A 19,681-nucleotide genomic window follows, 5' to 3' on the forward strand; every position below is an offset into this window, starting at 1 on the left:
ACATTGTATAGAGTAAAGCATAGCTGAAGTGCTAAATGAATAATACATACGTCCAGTAACTTCTTGCTGAAATATGTTTCAGTGAGCAAGTATACTGTATGAGAAACTCGGTATATTAAGACATAGGATTATACCAAAATATTTATAAAGAAATCTCAAAGCTAAATGCAAAGTAGAGAGCTGACTGATAAGGAGTTAAAACAAAAAAAGACTGGTAGCATTTATTAAGCAGCTTTATTCTTTTTTCTTTGATTACTTTTAAAGGTTAATGTTCTACGGTCATGGGACAGGGGTATATTTCCAGCCGTAGCTAATACGTCACCTGGGATAGCAGTGTTCGCAGAGCAAGAAGACGACCTTGACTTGCTGCTTCATGTAGTGGTGACCGGTCTGCCCAGGAACCTGTTGGAAAAGAAGACGAGATCTGTGAGTAGAAGTGAACCCTGACGGACACACTCAGTTCCTGGAAATACACACTCTTCAGAGTCTGTGTTCAACAAGGTGACTGAGACACCTGACCATATACCAGGAACTCTGATTCTTGTCTAAAAGATTCAGCCTGGGGGCACCTGGGTGGCGCAGTTGGTTAAGCGTCTGACTTCAGCCAGGTCACGATCTCGCGGTCCAGGAGTTCGAGCCCCGCGTCAGGCTCTGGGCTGATGGCTGAGCCTGGAGCCTGTTTCCGATTCTGTGTCTCCCTCTCTCTCTGCCCCTCCCCCGTTCATGCTCTGTCTCTCTCTGTCCCAAAAATAAATAAACGTTGGAAAAAAAAAATTTAAAAGATCCAGCCTGGCAGTTTCAGAATGCCAAGGGCTATAAAGCATGTTCTGGAACTGACCAATCCCAGAACTACTGTACCTTTTGAACTGTCTTCCAAAGAAGGGGAGGATTAAGTTCCCTTAGATATGCCCCAAAAGTACCTGTTTCATGGTTTCTCAGAACTCCAAAAAACTTTTTTTTTAATGTTTGTGTATTTTTGAGAGAGAGAAACAGAGTGCAAACGGGAGGGGAAGAGAGAGAGAAAGAGAGAGAGGGAGACACAGAATCCAAAGCAGGCTCCAGGCTCTGAGCTGTCAGCACAGAGCCCGATGTGGGGCTTGAACTCACCAGCCGTGAGATTGTGACCTGAGCCAAAGCCGGACACTTAACGGACTGAGCCACCCGGGTGCCCCGCCCCCAAAAATCTTTTCTGGGCACTTTTAGGAAGGCTAGCAGCAGGAGCACCCCACTTCTCTACTTTCTACGCCCGCCCTGCCATGCCCCCCTCTCTCTGCACCCCCAGACTGTCCTCTCCTTACAGTTTGCCCTGAGGTGTAAAGGGGCTATGCCAGGTTGCCAAGGAGAATGAGTAGCTGACCCCTACATCCTGCGCCCTCGAACAAGCCCAGTGGGCCCTCGAAAGGGGTGTCGCGGGTTGGGAAGAGCAGACTATCATTGATGTTTGAAATGGTACCGATAATGCCAAGGGCTCCCTCAGGGGTCGCTGATTCTCCACATACCAATGGTCGGCAACCCCTCCAACCCCACATCCTGAAGAAAAAGGCACTGACCCACCTTGTCCCCCAAGTTCCCCCTTCTTACATGCCTATGCGCCCCTCCCATTAGAAAATCAGTGCCCTCCCGTGTGGAAATCCCCATGTCCTTCTCTCCCCCAGAGCCATCTGGCATCCAACCACCCCTATCTCTCCAACCCTTGTGGTCCACCCAGGTGGTTTTATATGATACCGGCTTGGTGCCTGGTGATTTTCTTGTAATTTAAACAGGATCAGCATGGTTGATTCTATTTAATCTACACGAGAGATCACCCGTGGAGGTTTTTCAGTGATTAAACATGCAGACCGTGCCAATCAGAAAAACATTCCTTTAAGGGGTCTCATTGGCTGATAAGCTGAAGCACTGCTAGCTAGAGGGAGAGCCTTCCTGACGTAATGGGATTACGTTTGCTAGTATCTGTCTTCTTGTCTACTCCCTCTTCCTCCTCTTGAGGATCCACAGGACGCAATAAACAAAAATAATGTTTAAAAACCCTGCTGATCAGTCCTAGTACAATTTAAATAAAGTCACTTAGCTGTTAGAAACAGACATTTTATGAAAAGCATGTCTGAAGCTTTCTGAATAGGTCAGGAAATTAGGGGAAACGCGGTAAGGTGTAGTACTTTAGAAACACGTCATTGCTCCTATGATTTCATACCTTTGAAGAAGTCTCACATGGACCCAGCCTTCCTCAATTATGGTCTCACAGAAGAACTCTGCCAGAACACCGTAAGGGAGGTCCAAACGATTTCACCGAATAAAATGTGGGCCACATATCACAGGATTCATGAAATGACCGAGTGAACGTGGTAGAGAGGGCAGAAGGCAACTGCCCATCGTCAGTCTTTTTCACATCCGGTGATATTATGGGATGTTGTGGAAGACACAAATCCCGAGGGCGAGGGGGCACAGCTTCTCTTCCCGTTACCCCTGATGTACCAGTAACGGTAATGGTGGCCGATGCCCAGCCTGCGCCGCGCGGGACATGCGGTGGGACATGGGACACCTGTGCCAGCACCGTGTGCATGATCCCCCTTCCTCCTCACACTCGCCGAGGCATAGACAAATATTAGTTCTAGTTTTTTAAATTTTTCCTTTTAATTATTTATTTTTGAGAGAGAGAGAGAGAGAGTGCAAGTGGGGAAGGGGCAGAGAGAGACGGACAGCGAGAATCCCAAGCAGGCTCTGCGCTGACGGCGCAGAGCCCTACACAAGGCTCGATCTCATGCACGCCGAGATCTTGACCTGAGCTGAAGCCAAGAGTCAGACGCTTAACTGAATGAGCCACCCACGCACCCCTATTAGTTCTATTTTAAAGCTGAGAAAGGAGAGCCAAGAGAAACATCATTTAAGGAGAGCTACACAATCTAACTGGAGTTGGTTATGACGCTGCTCTGTTCTCCCTTTCCAGCCAGCATTATTTCTTGCTTATTCAGAAGATTAGCAAGCCAGACCTCCAATTCTTTGAGCTGTCAACGGAAAGAAGATTTACTGTTATTAGCTTTCGGGCATTCTTTCTTTCCCGTGTGCAACACTCCTATTATATATTAAAAGTAGGATTGAAATGCACAGCAATAAATATTTGTTGATAGGACAATATTTGGCGACAAAGCAATCATTTCTAAGAAGTTAGAACGTTATGTCCTCGCTAAACAAAGTGCAAAGTCGCCATCGTAAATAATATTATTTGGGGGAACGGCTATGTTTTGAGTTTCAGCTTCTGAGGTGAAACCTGATGCTTTAAAAATCATACACGTCAGAGCAGCTGGGTGGCTCAGTCCGTTAAGCATCCGACTCTTGATTTCAGCTCACGTCATGATCTCATGGTTCATTAGATCGAGCCCTGTATCGGGCTCTGTGCTGGCAGTGAGAAGCCTGCTTGGGATTCCCTCTCTCCCTCGCCCTCTGCCCCTCCCCTGCTCAAAATAAATAAACTTTAAAAATAAAAATAAAAGTCATACACGTTTGTTTTATCATTAAACTTGACTGCTGAGTGAAACTCTGGAGAACTTAAGAACACGTATCAATTTCATTGTGAAGATTTAAATAAGGAAATTACAACAACTTTTCAAAGAGATCACATATGTGAAATCACTAAGTTCAGCTTGCTCAGAAGAGCAGTAGTAAATTAATAAAGTTTTAAGTAATCCTTGCTTAAATATATAAATTTAAATAATCATTTATAGTATTTATAATGATTGTAATGATCATGTTTTCTCTCCTGTTTACTGGCTCAATAAATTCATTACCTTAATTTACCTCTTAAAGATATATGCTGAATTACATGATGCCGATTCATTATTGCTGCCTATTCTTTCATTGTCTCTAGCTAAATGGCAATTAACCAGATGTTGAGATTGGGAAAAGTTTAGAGAAATAGCCTTTTGGTTCATTTTGGGCTCATTTCTATCTAGTATATTTATGAAGACCTTTAAGGGGCAGCAAAGCGAACAATATTTGTAGCTGACGGCAATTTGATATCCCCCTTTTGCAAACTAATGTGTTTGCCCATCAAAATCGTTGTATTATACTTCTGAACAATTTCAGCATTGCTTGTTGGTGTTCATGAAAGAAGGCGGTGGGGGGAAGAAAGGAGAAGGGTCATTTAGAAAACAGGCAACAGAAGGACCAAAATAAAGAAATGGAAGTATTTGAAGGTACCGCCCCGTACCCCAACCACCACTTGTCCCTCAGACTGTCACACAGCTTTCTGTGGCACCTTCAATTTCTTTTTCACCAAGACTTAGGACTGTTATGGTGGGGAGAGAAAAAGCTGAGCCAGGTTTTCCCTATGTGTCTTTGGTACTGTTTCTATTTACATGACCTCCAAAGGCATGACAAGGGAGTGAAACGTAATCTACAGGGCAGCGTGGTGGGAGGTCAGTTACAAAACCACTGGAGATATGCTGGATGAGGAATCTCTTGGCCCATCAGGCAGAGATCAAGCATGGGCCCCCTGCTGTCTGCCATTATTCCTACAAGAACTGGGTTGGGGATGGGGGAGTGGGTGGAAGGTTGGGGGAGGGGCGGGGAGCAGGAGAATTAAATGAGACACAGATAAAGCTAGAGCACAGAAGCTCAGGAGGAAAGAGAAGGAGGGGCCAGGCAGGCCACGATTCGCATCCCAGTTTAGGACAGTGGCTTCCATGAAGTCATCTAACTTTTCCAAGATTCGGTTTCCACCAAAAATGGGACAAGCACCAGCAACAGTCAGGGTTGAGAGGGGGACTGGGAATGAGCAAGTACAGAGCCTGCTCTATAAGTAATAACCTGGTGGTCTTTGCTAAACAAACTGGTAAATAGGGGGGCTTCTAGTAGGAATTTTAGGGAAAAATAATTGTTTTCCAAAACTAGAGAAACTCTAACCATAAACAACAGCATTAAAATAATTTTCAGTGCTATCGGTTTAATAAACTAAAGCAACTGAATGATTTATAAATGTATTTAAGCCCACAAACAACACCTTGTGCTACGTTTTTTTGAAGTGTAGGTATGTCCATCTACCGAAGGAGTGACCGATAGCACGTGCATGGGACTCGAGGCGCCTTGTTTGTTTGAACTCTGCTTGCTTAACTCCCAAGCGACCCCACCTCATTCCCGGTAATGCTGGAGAAGAATCTCTGAAATGAATCCACAACGTGGGAGAATCACAGGTACGAGATCAAATTCCGGTTCCTGTTTTGACCTAAGCCTCCACCCCTCCATATTTCCTGCCTTCACAATCTGATATTCGGCAACTGCAAATTTCCATACAGCTGTGTTGCATATAAAATATCGTCCCTTTCAACATGGACATGCTTTATATTAGAACGATTGACACGCTTTCTCTCAAAACCAAGCAAAATTACACATAGCTTCATATACAACAGTTCAGGAACTTTACAATCTTGTCAGACTTTAACTGGGTAGCTAAGATTTTTTTAAGTGTCCACTTTAACTTTTTAGGATGAATTAGTGTGAAAATTAGTTTTACAAAACGCCTGTAACTTTCGCCAGGCTGATCGGGTGCCTTCTGTGAAGGCCGCGCTGTGCCACACGGAGGTAACTTGACTATATTTAGAAACAACACCAGTCCCCAGACATCTGGTATATAATTTACAGGGAGAGAGCCTACCCTGTTCTGTAAACATCGCATGGCTAGAGCAAAAACATTCTCTTTCTTAGATAAATACGGTTTGGTAAGAGTGTATACCGTACCTAAATCGCCATCTCCCCATGGCACTTCAAGCCAGCCACTGTTGAGGTAAATCCGACTCATATCTTTCTTTTATCAACATAAAAACAAAACAAAACTCGCTTGTCGTTTGCTAGCTCTGTTCGGCCATCTTAAGGACCTCTAAGCTCCTTGTAACATGACCTTTCACCACCCAAAACGAAACAGCTTTTAAAATCGGATTTATTTTTCAAAACTGCCTTTTCTTACCGATCATTCCTCTTTGACAAATTGCTTATCCTACCTAATTTTTTCTTTACAGTATGTGCCTTGCAATAAACTCCAAGCATTACAATGAGAGCTCTACCCATAGCGATGATGACACCAATCTGCTTCTTAAAGAGTCTGTGCCTGGCTCTCCTTAGTCCCACGTGCGGAAGTAGGACGTAGCCTCATTCCAGAGCTAACCTCGCACTGGCAGTGGTGCAGAGGGCTCTCTGTGTTTGGGTCACTCCCACTTTGCTCAGTTGGTCTCAAAATAGGAAAGTCAGGACACTTATCTCAAACAGGAAATTATAAGGACAGATGGGAAGCAATGACATCTTCCTATATGAATCGGTACCAAATGTTAATGCGCTTTACAACTCCCTTTGCTATAAAGCATTAAATCAACTATCTTCTTCAAAATGGCAGTGGATTTACCATGAAGCCAGTGCAAACTTGAGTTCGGGACCCCTCCATTGCACAGACATTTTCTAAGACTCTGTAATTTTGTATTATTTTGTTTAAAGAAGATCCCAAAATGCAGATAAGCTTCAGGCTCAACATCTGGCCCATCCCTCCTCACGGGTTTACAAAATAATTAAAAAATCACCAGGCGTTTACTAACCTTGATGGTGTACTTTTCTGTTTAACCACATAAATAGAGCTACATAAACCCATGAGAACACGCCTGACAAGGAGGGAAGCATTACGCTGTTAAAACCAGTCCCTCCCAAGCTTGAGACTGTCCTCTTTTTCCATCACTGTTGCCTCTCTGAAAGTTTCCTCAGAAAAATCTCGTCCAGATCTGAAAACCACCAGCCACAGCTGTGCCTTGGAAACTTTACGTCTAAGTGGTGAATTGCATGGGTATGCAACTTACTCTAATTGGTTTCTTGTTCACAGTCTAGGATCCCGTCATTATCTCCTAAGAAGACAGTGTCTGGTCCCAAACAGAAAAAGACAACAGGTAAATGAAAAAAGTACTGGGGTTGAGCTCAAATTAAAAAAAAAAAAAAAAAAAAAAAAGACTTGGGGCGCCTGGGTGGATCAGTCTGTTAAGCATCTGACTTCAGGTCATAATCTTGTGGTTTGTGGGTTCGAGCCCCACGTCGGACTCTGTGCTGACAGCTCAGAGCCTGGGGACTGCTTCAGATTCTGTGTCTGCCTCTCTCTCTGCCCCTCCACTGCCCCTCATGCTCTGTCTCTCTCTCAAAAAATAAGTAACGTTAAAAAAAAAAGACTGGATTTCTAACAAAGTGAAGGCAGAGATTTCACTATGATATCCACGAATATCCAAAATCAAGAGAGAAAGAGACTGTAAGGCCTTGCTCAGGTAACAGTGCTGCTCTTGGAGGAGACTATCTAGTCGTTCCAATTACTTGTCACTGGTCACTGGGGCTGTGGGCAGAGCACGCTGGACATCTTCAGGTGGATCTGAGTTCAAATTCTGGCACAGATCCTACTTGTGAACTTGGTAGTAATTAACCTCTTGAACGTCAGTTTTCTCAACCATAATGGGAAGGATAAATCTCTATACATCACAGGGTTGGAGTCACTGTGAACTACTTAGCATAGTAGCAAACACATTTGAAATCTGTCAAAAACAATCCAAATTCCCTTTTCAACAATTATTTCCAAATATCTGCCCCATGAGCTTTTTGCGACCTGTTTTAAACAGGAGGGTAGAACAACTTAACTTAAGGTTATGAAGCTTTAGCTCCTCTTACTTAGATATCTGTAGGGGGCTATAAATAGATAGAGAATGGTCAAAATTTAGGGACAATTATCTCCTAAGTGTCTTCCCTGGGCTTCCCAAAAATTTTTGTGCCAATTCTGAAATTTACTCCTGGATGTTCACCTAGGTCAATCATCTCGATACATTTCTAAAACTAAACTTGTCACCTTTCTCTCCAAACCACTTATTTCTTTTTGCTTCTGTATGGTTTTAAACAATACCGTCCCCCCATCACCTGGCCCTAATATTATGGTCTTAAACGTAAGCACAACCATTTTCAAGGAAACTTCATACATGGTCACTGTTTCATATGCTCCTCTGCAAGGAGGGAGTTAGTTATTATTGGCTCAGTACTTCTTTTTTTGTGAATTTTCTTCAACCCAAGCGGACTCCTAGCATCTGCCTACACTCGCTCTTAGGGGGAATCTCTTCTAGTCCCATCAGTATAAATATTATTCGCGTGTTGATGAGCCCAAATTTGCATCTCCAGACCAGCTCTTGCCTCTAAATTCCAGACTTAAATTTCCAGCTGGCTCTTCCAACTTCTCCACTTGGGTATTTAAGTGGGCAATTCCACTTCACATGGAAAACTGAACTCGTGCCAGACTCCTCCTAGATCTCCTATCCACTTCCTGACAATGCCACTCCTCCAGGTGCTGTGAGGCCAGAAGCTTCCGTGTAATCCTTCGTTTCTATTCCTGACATCCCACAGGCAGATACCAGTAAGTCTCCCGCCTTTGGCCTTCCAGTGTAATCCAGACTTTGGCTGTTATAACCCTCACTGCTGCTGCTCCACTACCGGCCACGATTTCCCTCGCCTGACGTGCCGCAAAAGCCTGCTGACTGGTCTGTGTGCTTCTACTTGTGACCTTCCAATAGTCTGTTGTAACCACAGGAGCCAAAATGATTCTTCTTAAGTCACGGAGAATCCAGTGGCTTCCTTTCTTGCCCAAAGTAACATCTGATGTCGTCGTTGTGAGCCACCAGTGTCCCTAGGCTCCTCTCTGATCTCAGGTTCTACCTCCGACCCCTTCCATCGGCCACACTGGCCTCACTGTTTTTCCTCAAGCACACCTCATGGACTTCTGTTCACTCTGCCTGCCGTGCCTCTTTGTGAAATTTGCACATGGTTTTCTTTGTGACCTCTGTTCTGCCCTGGCACGTCACCTTCTCAGAGAGCCCTTCCTTGGCCATCTTCTAAGAAGTCCTCTCTGTCCTGTTCTTCATTCTGTCTCTCTACCCTGCTTTATTTTTCTTATAATTGCCGCTAGTATATAAGATCTTGGAAAGCAGGACTTGATGTATTTTATTCATTGCCATGCCCCCCAATACTTAGCCCATTAATAATGTTCGTTGATGAATAAATGTTCAAAATCACATGATGCTCTAGAGCTTGGGGGCCCTGACCCCTAAATTCATTGGTTCTTCCATTGCCCCAAGCCACTCCCACCCCCCCCATCAATGAGTCCTAAGCGTATTTCCTTAAGCAATAATCTTGCCCTTCACATTCACCCACTATTTGTTTATTTATTAAACATTTATGGTGCTCTTCTAAGCAATTTTCACCCTTCTAGATGCCAGAGATACACAAAGATGAATTAAGTATGGCCCACTTCCTTTTGAATTCAGTTTGGATGGTCTTCCTGATGCCCGTCTCTCTCCCACCATCCTTAATACTGTCATTGAATTAAACTTCCAAAAGCACCTAGAGTTCCAGCCAGCCCACAAGGTGCCTTGAGGAAAATTAGAAAAGGCCCCCGTTTCCATGGCAGTCACACCCCATGCTGGGCACACATGGTCGGGCTACACAACAGCGAGCGGCTGTTGTGAGCCCGAAAACACCTTTAGGACCGTGTTGCTCTCAGGCTCCAAACCTTGAATGGCTCGCCACTCACATGCCCATCCTAGAATAAAAGATTATCTGCCATGTGGATTAGACTTTCTGTTTTTATCTTCTGTTACTTGCCTTCACATGCCCCATGCTTATGTTAAACTGGACTCTTGTACGCGTTCCCCCAATTTTTTCTTTTTTTGGATCATCTCCCCCAGCTCAATTTTCCTCCTTTTGTGGCTGTCTGTCTGCTTCGCTGGTCTGCCTGCTCTGATCCTTGGGGCTTAAGAAGTCCAAAAAGCAGAAGTGGTAGCTTCCCTTACGTGGAGAGTTAGACACTGGGTGGGGGAAGAGGGTAGAGGGTGGGTAGAGGGAGAAGAAGATAGCCAAGAGAAAGGAGGATAGAGAGGCAGGAGCGAGGTGTGAGAGGGGAGAGGCAAAGGAATGGAGGGAAGGAGAGGCAGAGAGCCACAGAGATGGTTTTTAATGCTGGTCCTGAGGCACCAGATGCCAGTGTCCAGGCCTTGGCCACGCCCCTGAGAGGTGACAGGCAGAGGAAGAGAGGGGCCCTCGCCCTGTGTCCCCACCTTCAGGACACAGTTGCACGCTTTACATCTTAAGCTTTAAGATTTGCTGAACTTGTTTCAAGGGATTAATGGCTCGGCCAGCAGGCTCATCAGCAGGAAGCCTGGGAACTGGAGGCCAAGTGCACCTCCCTAGTGCACTGGCATTCAGCTCCCACCTCGGCACAAAGCCGAAGAAAAGGATGGGAGGGGACATTATTAAAATGATAAAGCTCTTGGGGTGCCTGGGGGGCTCAGTCGATTAAGCATCCGACCTCTACTCAGGTCATGATCTCACAGTTGGTGGGTTTGAGCCCCGCGTCAGGCTCTGTGCTCACAGCTCAGAGACCGGAGCCTGCTTTGGATCCTGTCTGTCTCTCCCCCACCCCCCCCACCCCCAACTCGTATTCTGTCTCTCTCTCTCAAAAATAAGTAAACATAAAAAGAAAAGAAAAGAAAAGAAAAGAAAAGAAAAGAAAAGAAAAGAAAAGAAAAGAAAAGAAAAGAAAAGAAAAAGATAAAGTTCCCATTCAGCCTGAGGGATGGGAGCTTGAGGCTAGGTTTAATGGGGAAGTTAAAGCAGGCTGTCGTCTTTTGACCATGCCAATTTTCAGAGTAAGGTTCTATCTCGCCAAACTAGACTGGTTTCTCCCTGACCTCCTCGCAGAGCCTGGCTCCACAGTTTTCTCGTCCAGAAAACCCTCGGAGTGCTCCAGCAGGAGTGTAAGCCCTCTTTCTTCCACAGACCTCAGCTCCTTGAGAGTGAGCGTGAGTGGTGTGGCCATCCTGTGTTCCCAGCACCGACTCTGCGCGTTTGCATTTTCTCAGTCTCCCTCGCCACTGCTCCACAGTGGGCTCTTCCTGCTTCCTCAGACACAGTCATGGTGATCTTCCTAAGAACCCTGACAGGTCAGGTGGAGATGTGGAGGGGGCTTCAAACCGGGCTGTGGACGGAAGGTGTATCTACATTGGACATCTGACCATCATGTATTTGCTACTGCAAGTCGGTGAGTTTAAGTTGCTAAATTGGTTTCCTCATCTATAAAATGGGGGCAGGGGTATCTGCATTTTCCAGTTGTTATAAGGGTTAAATGGGCCTGTGTGAGAAGTGTTTGAACCTCAGTGTGTCTTTAATAGAACTCTGACTCTTATTTCCATTGTACCGAGATTCAGTGCTATGGACTGAATCGTGTCCTCCTAAAATTCATATGTTGAAATCCTGATGCCCAATGTGATGGTATTTGGAGGTGGGGCCTTTGAGAAATATTTAAGCCGTAAGGGTGGAACCCTCACGAATTGGGGACCAGTACCCTTATAAAAATGGCTCCAGAGACATCCGAGCCCTTCTACCACAGGAGGACACAGTGAGAAGGTGCCAGCAACGAACCAGGAAGAGGGTCCTCATGTAACATGACTGTGTGGGAACCTTGATCTTGGACTTCCAGACTCCAGAGCTGTGAGAAATAAATTCTATTATAAGCTACTTAGTCTCTGGTATTTTTTTTTATAGCAGCACAAGTGGACTAAGACAGGATTATTTTGTCTGCCACCAAATTCCTACGCTGAAGCCCTAACACCCAATGCGGCTGACTATATTTGGAGATAGAGCTTTTAGGAAGTAATTAAGGGGAGGCAAGGTCATGAGGATGGGGCCCTAATCTGATAGGGTTGGTGGACTTATAAAAAGAGAGAGATCTTTCTCTCCACAAACATGCACCAAGAAAAGTCCATGTGAGCATATGGTGAGAAGGTGGCCAACTATAAGCTAGGAAGACAGTTCTCACCAAGACCTGATTATGTGGGCACTTTGAGCTTAGACTCTAAGCCTCCAGAACTATGAGAAACTTAATTTCTGTTGTTTAAGCCACCAGCCTGTGATATTTTGTTACGGCAGCCCAAGGAGACTGAGACAGTGATTAAATGCTTTGCTTCAAGTTAAAATCAGTACCTGATAAATCCAGGAAGCAAACTCAGTCCTTTTGAATGTTCAGTGAAACTTTATCATATAATATTTTCTCTTCAACCACAGAGCATACAGTATACTTAGTAGGCTGTTAATCCATAATGGATCCATAATAAATACTACAAAACAAACTAATTAAACACACTAAGAAGTGTTACCTTCTAAAAATGAAAAAGAACCGTGGAATTGTTGTCTACATTCTCATATAATAATATGTATATTTGCAATAGTAGCAACAATAGCTGTACTCTCTTATTCAATTATAAAAGTGGGACATTAAATAAGACAATAAATACACTGTCAATGAAAATCAAAATACATTGTAATCAAAAACCAAAAATCACAATGCTGCTTTCCAAATATAACCAAACCTTTTGTTGTATATACTTCCTAATGGTTTTCTAAATGCACACTTTTTAATCAAGATGCAACCATACTGCTCAGATTATTTTTAACCTTTTGTTTTCATTTATAGATATAATTCTACAACATTTTAAATGGCTATAATGCATATGTCATTGTATAGGTATACCATTATTTATTTAATCTCCTACTGAATGTTTAGGTGGTCTTTAGTTTTGAGGAATTAATATTATTTCTTATTTTTGTGAATGTGTCTAATTATCTGCTTAGAGTAAATTCTTAAGATTCTGATATATGTCATCAAATTATCTTCAGCAAAATGGGCCTGTTTACATTCTCATTAACAGTGCTGGAAACATTTGAAGCTAAATCTAATGAAAGTTTGCCAAGACTTTTTTTTTTTTTATTGAAGCACAGGACATTTCCTTTTTATTTTTAATATATTTAAACTATGTCAAGGAAAGTTGTATAAAACTCTATTTTCTCTACACAAAATTAGATTTTAAAATATAATTTTACAGCTTATTTTCAACTTTCTCTGGAGTCTGTCTTAAGTGAAAATGTGTGAGACTCACCCAGTTGAATTAATTTTTTTGTTTGTTTTTAGCCACCTTGCCGAACTCTTGTATGCTGCTCGTACCTGTGGTCAAGTGCATATTTAGGTAGTTTAGTCTTCACTGAAGAAGGAACAAAATGCTCTTTATTCTACAATAATTGCCTAAATTCCTCCTGGATCTAAGGACCGTGCAAATGATGAGACTATTTATTACTGCTTTCCAACCTCTAACACAATGCCTAGCCCACAGTAATCGCTCAATAAACACCTGCTGACTACTGTCTTCTTTGTAGTCAACTACTTTCTATTCATGCTAATCTATCCTTAATTTTTATTGGTAATTGTACAGTTAGAAAGTAACTGAAAGGCAATGTGTGCTGGGGAGGAAGCATTAGGGAGTTTTCTCAGTCTTTTAAAGAAGTGATAGTATTTCATCCTATTTAAAAGTATTCTTTTAGATTTTTAAAATTTGTAATACTTTATCAGCAATATTCTCAGATTTCATCTGTTACACAGTAAATGCAAGTCTTGCAGCGTTTTTGGAAATAGAGGTTTCCTGGAACAAGGGTCACCTTCGAGTCTGCATTCCCAACAGTTAGGTCTATTATTGACCATACTGGTGTTCCACTAAAATTTACATTTAGAGTATTCTTTTTAAAACTAATTTCCTCACAAAGCTCCCCTCTGGTACTGTGCTCATTCTCCTTTATACGTTTCACATTTTTTTATTCCTAAAATTAATAACTTTGTGTCAGCGTATTCTAAGGAACCCATTCTATTCATTTTCTTGCCTCCATCACCCTCCTACGTTCTGGTCCAATTTAAGTGATTCAAAATGTTCATCTTTGATGGCTTGTGAACAGTCTTTTCCTGCTTAACAGCATCTTTCTTTGTTTCCATACCAACTTGGAAGCACCTGCGGACACAGAGAGGTAAACAACCCAGAGGCTAAGAGTTTACCGTTGTGTTTAATCTACAGTCATAGAAATGGGTCCACAGATGCATTCTCCATACACTAAAAAGTGAAAACAGTGCGGTCCTCTGCCATGCCATACATTTACATTTCAGAACCCGCGTTCTGGAAAGCACCCACAGCTTAAAGTTAGTATTTGCGAAAAACAGGTCAACATAGTTTACTGCAGGATACCAACGGATTTGCAATGGCCGCTATACTAACCTTGACTGGTCAGAATAGCCCAGCTAGCTTTTCGTTTAGTAGAACGTTCTTCTACACTCGCTAGCCTTCTTTTCGTGAGGATCTGCTGTACGCAGTCCCTTTCAACAGCAATATCTGCGGGCATCGTGTCGTAGACGTTTCTGTCTGCGACAACCAGGTATCATAAGTGCAATTGCTCTAGCCAGAAGAAATACCAGCGACTGGATTTCTAACTACTTTTTCCTTCCCTTGAGACTTTCACAAAGATTCCTGTGTGCTAACTGGAGAATGGCCTGGATACTGAGCTCTATTCAGAAACACTTGGAGCGGGGTTAGTAAGGAGCAGGTGGGGGATGGGCCAGAAACGCAGTAGCATTTTCTATTTTTAAAGTGGAGACTCAGCAGCGGCCGGAAGTATTTAACTATTTGCACGATACAGAAAGGAAAAATGTGTAAAACTGCATTTCCTACTGGGAAACAGAACAGAAACGAATTCTACGTTTAAAATATGAAAGCCTATTTGAATTATTGACAAGTCAATCCCATGTAAAATTGCCCCTTGAAAACAGCTACAGACAGAACGGTAGAGCCAGAAAGTTCTGTTGTGACCAGTGAGTGGTTAGCCTTTCTTCTTCATCCTCGGGGGTAAACAGTGTTTGTGCATTAGGGTCAGCTGGTACGTAGCTCATGTTCGTTTCGTAAGAATCTAACTTTAGAATTGGCTTCCCTACAAAATCACAGTCCTGTTATTATTTATATAGGCACAGCTCACTATTGTGATTTTTTTGGAGGTCATTTCTAGGCCAAAAGGCGTCAGCGGTCAATTTAAGTACAACAGATCTTTCACCCTAAAAGGCAGAGCAGAGCAGAGAGGAAAAACCGCACCTGTGCCTCGTATTTTTTGCTGGCATGTAAGTTAGAACAGGGGACGCTGTCCATGACTGAGTCAAGAGCAGCGGCTGAACCATGGTTGGTCTCCAGGGATTAACTGAGCTGGCGGTCATGTTACACAGTATTAATATATTGAGATCTGTCTTGATGAAAAACGGTCATAGAGTCTGTTACCTACCTTTACTTTTTTATCACTATTTTTTAGACTCCACCTTCTGTTGGCATATACAGAAAAAAAATTATTGGGGTATTGCCTTTACATAACAAGCTGGGTAAGAACAAAAACATTTCATGCGTAAAATTATTTCCCATGCGCTACCCCGTTAATAGTTGCTGCCAGATTACCTTGCCAGTATTTACCTCCAAGTCATCACTAATAAACACCAATATCTTTCCCTTATCTTGAATTAAGCTTTCATCCTACGATCTATGTGATCTGAGGCAAGCAGCTTAATGATACCTCTTCTGTAAAATGAAGAACTTGGATACGATGACCGTCTTCTGGCTCTAACATCCTTTGATCCCATTCTTTGATTGGGATTCTATGACTGACATACAAAGGGCAAGGGTATACGAGCTGGGCGCATATTACATTACCACAAAGGAGGCCACACCTTCCCAGGAAAATGAGCCCAGGGCCAACTCAGCTGAGGCAGTCTGTATGGGGGGCACATTCCTAGGGGTCTGAGAAGGCTGAAGGGTGGTCGATGAAGGGGCTTATTCAGTCCGTTCCCTCTCCATGTCCAGTTGTCACTAACTGTAGGTTTTTGTCCCCAGGTGGTGGCCACAGGGGAGTGTGCTGATCTATACAAGCCGCACGGTAAGAAAAAATACTAATTTTTTGCTTAAAAAAAAATTCAGTTTTACGCTTTTGACTTTTTGGCTTTGTACTTTTATTGTTGCGAGATAAATATGGGAGGCTTTATTGTGAGAATTGGGATAATTTTTGTTCTTGAAAAATTTTGGACACCAGATATTGTCATCATTTCCATGGCTGTCCCCTCTGGGTTGTGTGATCAGAGTGCATACCTCTGTTATTTCATAGACCTAGCACTGTACCTCTTGAACAGTGGGCGTTCAAAGCAAACAAAAAAAGTTAAAGAGTGATTTGAATAATGGCATTCACAAGAATGCATCAGTACTTCAAGAAGGCTTTCTGTAGTCCGTGGGGGGTAATAAATTTCCAGTGCCGTGGGGAGAAAACAAGCCATCGGATTGCATCATAACTACACACGTAGTTAACTCAGATGTGTGCTGGCCTGCAGAATACATATAATAATTCACACATATAATCAAATGGACTAAGGGAATAATAATCACTTCTTTCACAAATTTTCAGTGCATCCAAAGCGAAAGTAATTTTAAGAAATGACTGCAGGAGGGGCGCCTGGGTGGCGCAGTCGGTTAAGCGTCCGACTTCGGCTCAGGTCAGGATCTCACGGTCCGTGAGTTTGAGCCCCATGTCGGGCTCTGTGCTGACAGCTCAGAGCCTGGAGCCTGTTTCAGATTCTGTGTCTCCCTCTCTCTCTGCCCCTCCCCTGTTCATGCTCTGTCTCCCTCTGTCTCAAAAATAAATAAACGTTAAAAAAAAATTAAAAAAAAGAAAAAAGAAAAAAAAATGACTGCAGGAAATGGAAGGAAAATGTTGTGACAATTAATTTAGTGGAAAAAATAAGGAACAAAATGCTAAATCTATGGAGTAGCTCAACTGTATGATTTCATTTAAAAAATGCACAGTGAAGTGAATGTGTTTCGGACCAAATCACTTGAATGCTGGATGTCTGTCATTATATAAACATGAGCGCACTGTGAAATATCTGGATATGTAGAAGAATCTAGCATCTTTCCTTGTGTCAATGTAAAAGTGGACTGGATAGGCTGCAGGATATCATTGGGCAGAAGTTTTAAAGTAAGCTAGTATTCGATACAACGCTGCTGGAAATAATAAAAATTACATTCCAAGTAAGATAACAGATTCTGCATTACTATGCCTCAGAAAAAGCATGTTGAGTTCACTAGGGATCAGAGATGACATACTACTACTCCCCACAAAGGCTAACGTAAAATTCTACATCTTTTAGGAAGGATAAAGGAAACGAAACAGGGCCACTCTATTCCCATTTTAACCAACGCTGATGTGTCTGAAAAGTCGGGGACCTATGTTTGGGCTGGTTGCCAATCCTCAGTGAAAAAGTGCTGTGAAGATTGGAAAAATTTCAAAGAGCGCTGGAAATCATCAAAAAGCTAAAGGCACTACTACCGGAGAGCAATCTGAGTACCTTAGAAATTTCAAAATGAGAAGTTGAAATCTAAGAGGGATTATGCTAGAACTATATACAATCATCCAAGACACCGTTGGGAGTGAATAAACTTTTTCAAGAAATTCTGAAAAACGAGATAGTGGGATCAACTTCTGACAGTTTTAAAATTATATTTGGGACACAAATGGAAACTTTTTTTGGCTCGCACAACCAATCACAAACTGCAGGACCTCACTGGTTCCAAAAGGCAGCGCTGGGCTACCACCTGAATCTTGGGAAACAGGTCAGGATGAACAGACGCCCGCTCGGATCCAGGTGGCAGTTTCCCCCACTTACGACTATGGAATATTTTATTTTTATTTTTATTTATTTATTTTTTCAACGTTTTTTTAAATTTATTTTTGGGACAGGAAGAGACAGAGCATGAACGGGGGAGGGGCAGAGAGAGAGGGAGACACAGAATCGGAAACAGGCTCCAGGCTCCGAGCCATCAGCCCAGAGCCCGACGCGGGGCTCGAACTCACGGACCGCGAGATCGTGACCTGGCTGAAGTCGGACGCTTAACTGACTGCGCCACCCAGGCGCCCCCTATGGAATATTTTAAACCCTGACGCTCTCCACCACCCGATTCAACAGTTAGCAACTCACAATTAGTCTTGTTCCTTCTGTCACCCATCCTACCCCACTCCTAGCATCACTTTGAAGCAAACCTCATTATACCATTTGATCCATAAATACTTCAGTCCACACCTCTAAAAGATGAAGACTCTTGGCGATCAGAACTACAGTATCATAATCATACAAAACGCAGTCATTCTGATATATCATCAAATACATGTTGGCAATCTTTATTTTTCGAAGAACAACTCAGTTCACAAATTGCCTTCTAGAATAATACCTAAATTGATGGTGTTTACATCCTTTCTCTTAGGACAAAAGTCTGTGATCTCTCTGCTTTCTAAATGTCTTTTTAAAAACGTCCAGGTTCCCATCCCTGAAAAGAAAATGTCTTCTCTAAAGTACCAATGGCTTGTGAAGTACAAGAAAATATCTTCCTCTTAAATCATCACACAGGTATGTTAGAGTCCCTTGTACCTGTTACTGCCAAATTTCCACCCTTGCAAAGTCTCATCAGGAACAGGGCATCGTTCAGTTCTGGGAGGCTGTTTTGCCAGGGGTGTCTTTGCCAGGCCACACGTACATGTGTCTCAGAAACGTCGTCTCTGAGCCCCCCTCTTGTCGCTCCATTTTGTTTTCTCTTCTATTTTACCGAAACATGAGTACCTAGCTCTGTTGGCCTAGTGATGGGGAGTGAGGGCAGTGGAGGTCTGAGGGCAAACCTGACATGAGTGTCCTGGGGAAAAGCAGAGTGATTGTTATCTAACAGTTAACCTTTGTCCAAGGGTCATTCGCTGCTCCTCTAAAGGTTGCCGGGAGACCTAGAGTGACATCTTGTGGTCCAGGACAGCTCCTCTCTTAGTTGCAACTGAGTGGTTAGGTAAGGCCCCAGGGGTCTGAAAAATCGCAATTAGAGAGTATACGGTTAGGACGGTGACACAGCCACACGTATAACACAGTGCCTAACCACAGTGGATACTTTATCAGCCTGGGTGTGCAAGACTTTGAGAATCAATATTATGGAAGGAGGTGTTTTCAATATTACCAACTTGTTTTGGTATGATTTTTTTTTAAGTAAAAGCGTAAATATAAAATCCGGTTAAATTATACCCTTGCGCAAAACATTTTATTGTAGATCCTGAAACAAAATGGAAGGGGCTTCTATTGAGGAAAATGTACCCGTCCCCAACGTCCAGGAAACTTAACAGTGAAGAGTAATTCTCTGTTAGCTGTCACTTACAGGTGATTTCTACCATACTCAAATGTTTATTAGTACTGAGAGTTAAAATCTTCTCAAAATATTTAAAATATCATTTTCAACATTATAAAATAAAAGATGTCCCTGGATTTGGGATATTTTTCACTGTACCAAAAGATGTACATGATTTTCTTAAAGGCACAAGTAATCCCTATATGTGGAGAGAAAAAAGTAAAATACAATTTAAATTCAAAATCCCTAAGATTCTAAACCATGAAAGGCTAGCATAAACTCAAACTACTGAAGTATATTAATTTCTAGTTGCATAATGAATAAGTTGATAAAATGTCATTCATTCATTCGTTCATTCGCTCAGTATCTCCTAGGTGTCTAATAGATGCTGTATCCTGGGTACACAAAGATGAAAAGACAGTCGCCAACCGCTTGAACCTTAAACTCTAGATAGCATTTCAGAATTACATGAACCTCACTCACTGTCTAAGAAACCTCTGTATGTCCAGGAATCAGGGACTCTTAGAGTCATGACAATCTTGGAAGTTCCCATCTCTAGGTTGCAGTGATGCCCCTTAACTTCA

At 42.7% G+C, this 19,681-nt stretch overlaps 1 protein-coding gene and 1 long non-coding RNA gene across 6 annotated transcripts in view; one reads left to right on the forward strand and one right to left on the reverse strand.

Moving 5' to 3' along the window:
- The window catches only part of ASB5 (ankyrin repeat and SOCS box containing 5), a 56,830-nt gene that overhangs the window by 12,701 nt on the left and 24,448 nt on the right, over nt 1-19,681 (reverse strand). For 2 of the 5 annotated variants that reach the window (XM_019828227.3, XR_002155560.3), the window contains exon 2: nt 323-402. In XM_019828227.3, the coding sequence (XP_019683786.1) occupies nt 323-402 (80 nt within the window). Of the gene's footprint in view, nt 1-322; nt 403-5,730; nt 5,860-14,138; nt 14,269-18,364; nt 18,643-19,681 lie in introns of those variants that run through there. The other 3 variants (XM_006930549.5, XM_006930548.5, XM_019828228.3) reach the window with 3 other exon arrangements.
- The window catches only part of LOC109498705, an 85,618-nt gene that overhangs the window by 11,660 nt on the left and 54,277 nt on the right, over nt 1-19,681 (forward strand). Inside the window, exons 3-8 of the long non-coding RNA XR_006596242.1 lie at nt 265-426; nt 5,024-5,186; nt 6,854-6,917; nt 8,339-8,407; nt 10,825-11,086; nt 11,435-15,828. This is a non-coding gene — a long non-coding RNA (uncharacterized LOC109498705). The remainder of the gene's footprint in view (nt 1-264; nt 427-5,023; nt 5,187-6,853; nt 6,918-8,338; nt 8,408-10,824; nt 11,087-11,434; nt 15,829-19,681) is intronic.

Source organism: Felis catus, chromosome B1 (genome assembly GCF_018350175.1).
Source record: "Felis catus isolate Fca126 chromosome B1, F.catus_Fca126_mat1.0, whole genome shotgun sequence".
Lineage (NCBI taxonomy): Eukaryota > Metazoa > Chordata > Mammalia > Carnivora > Felidae > Felis > Felis catus.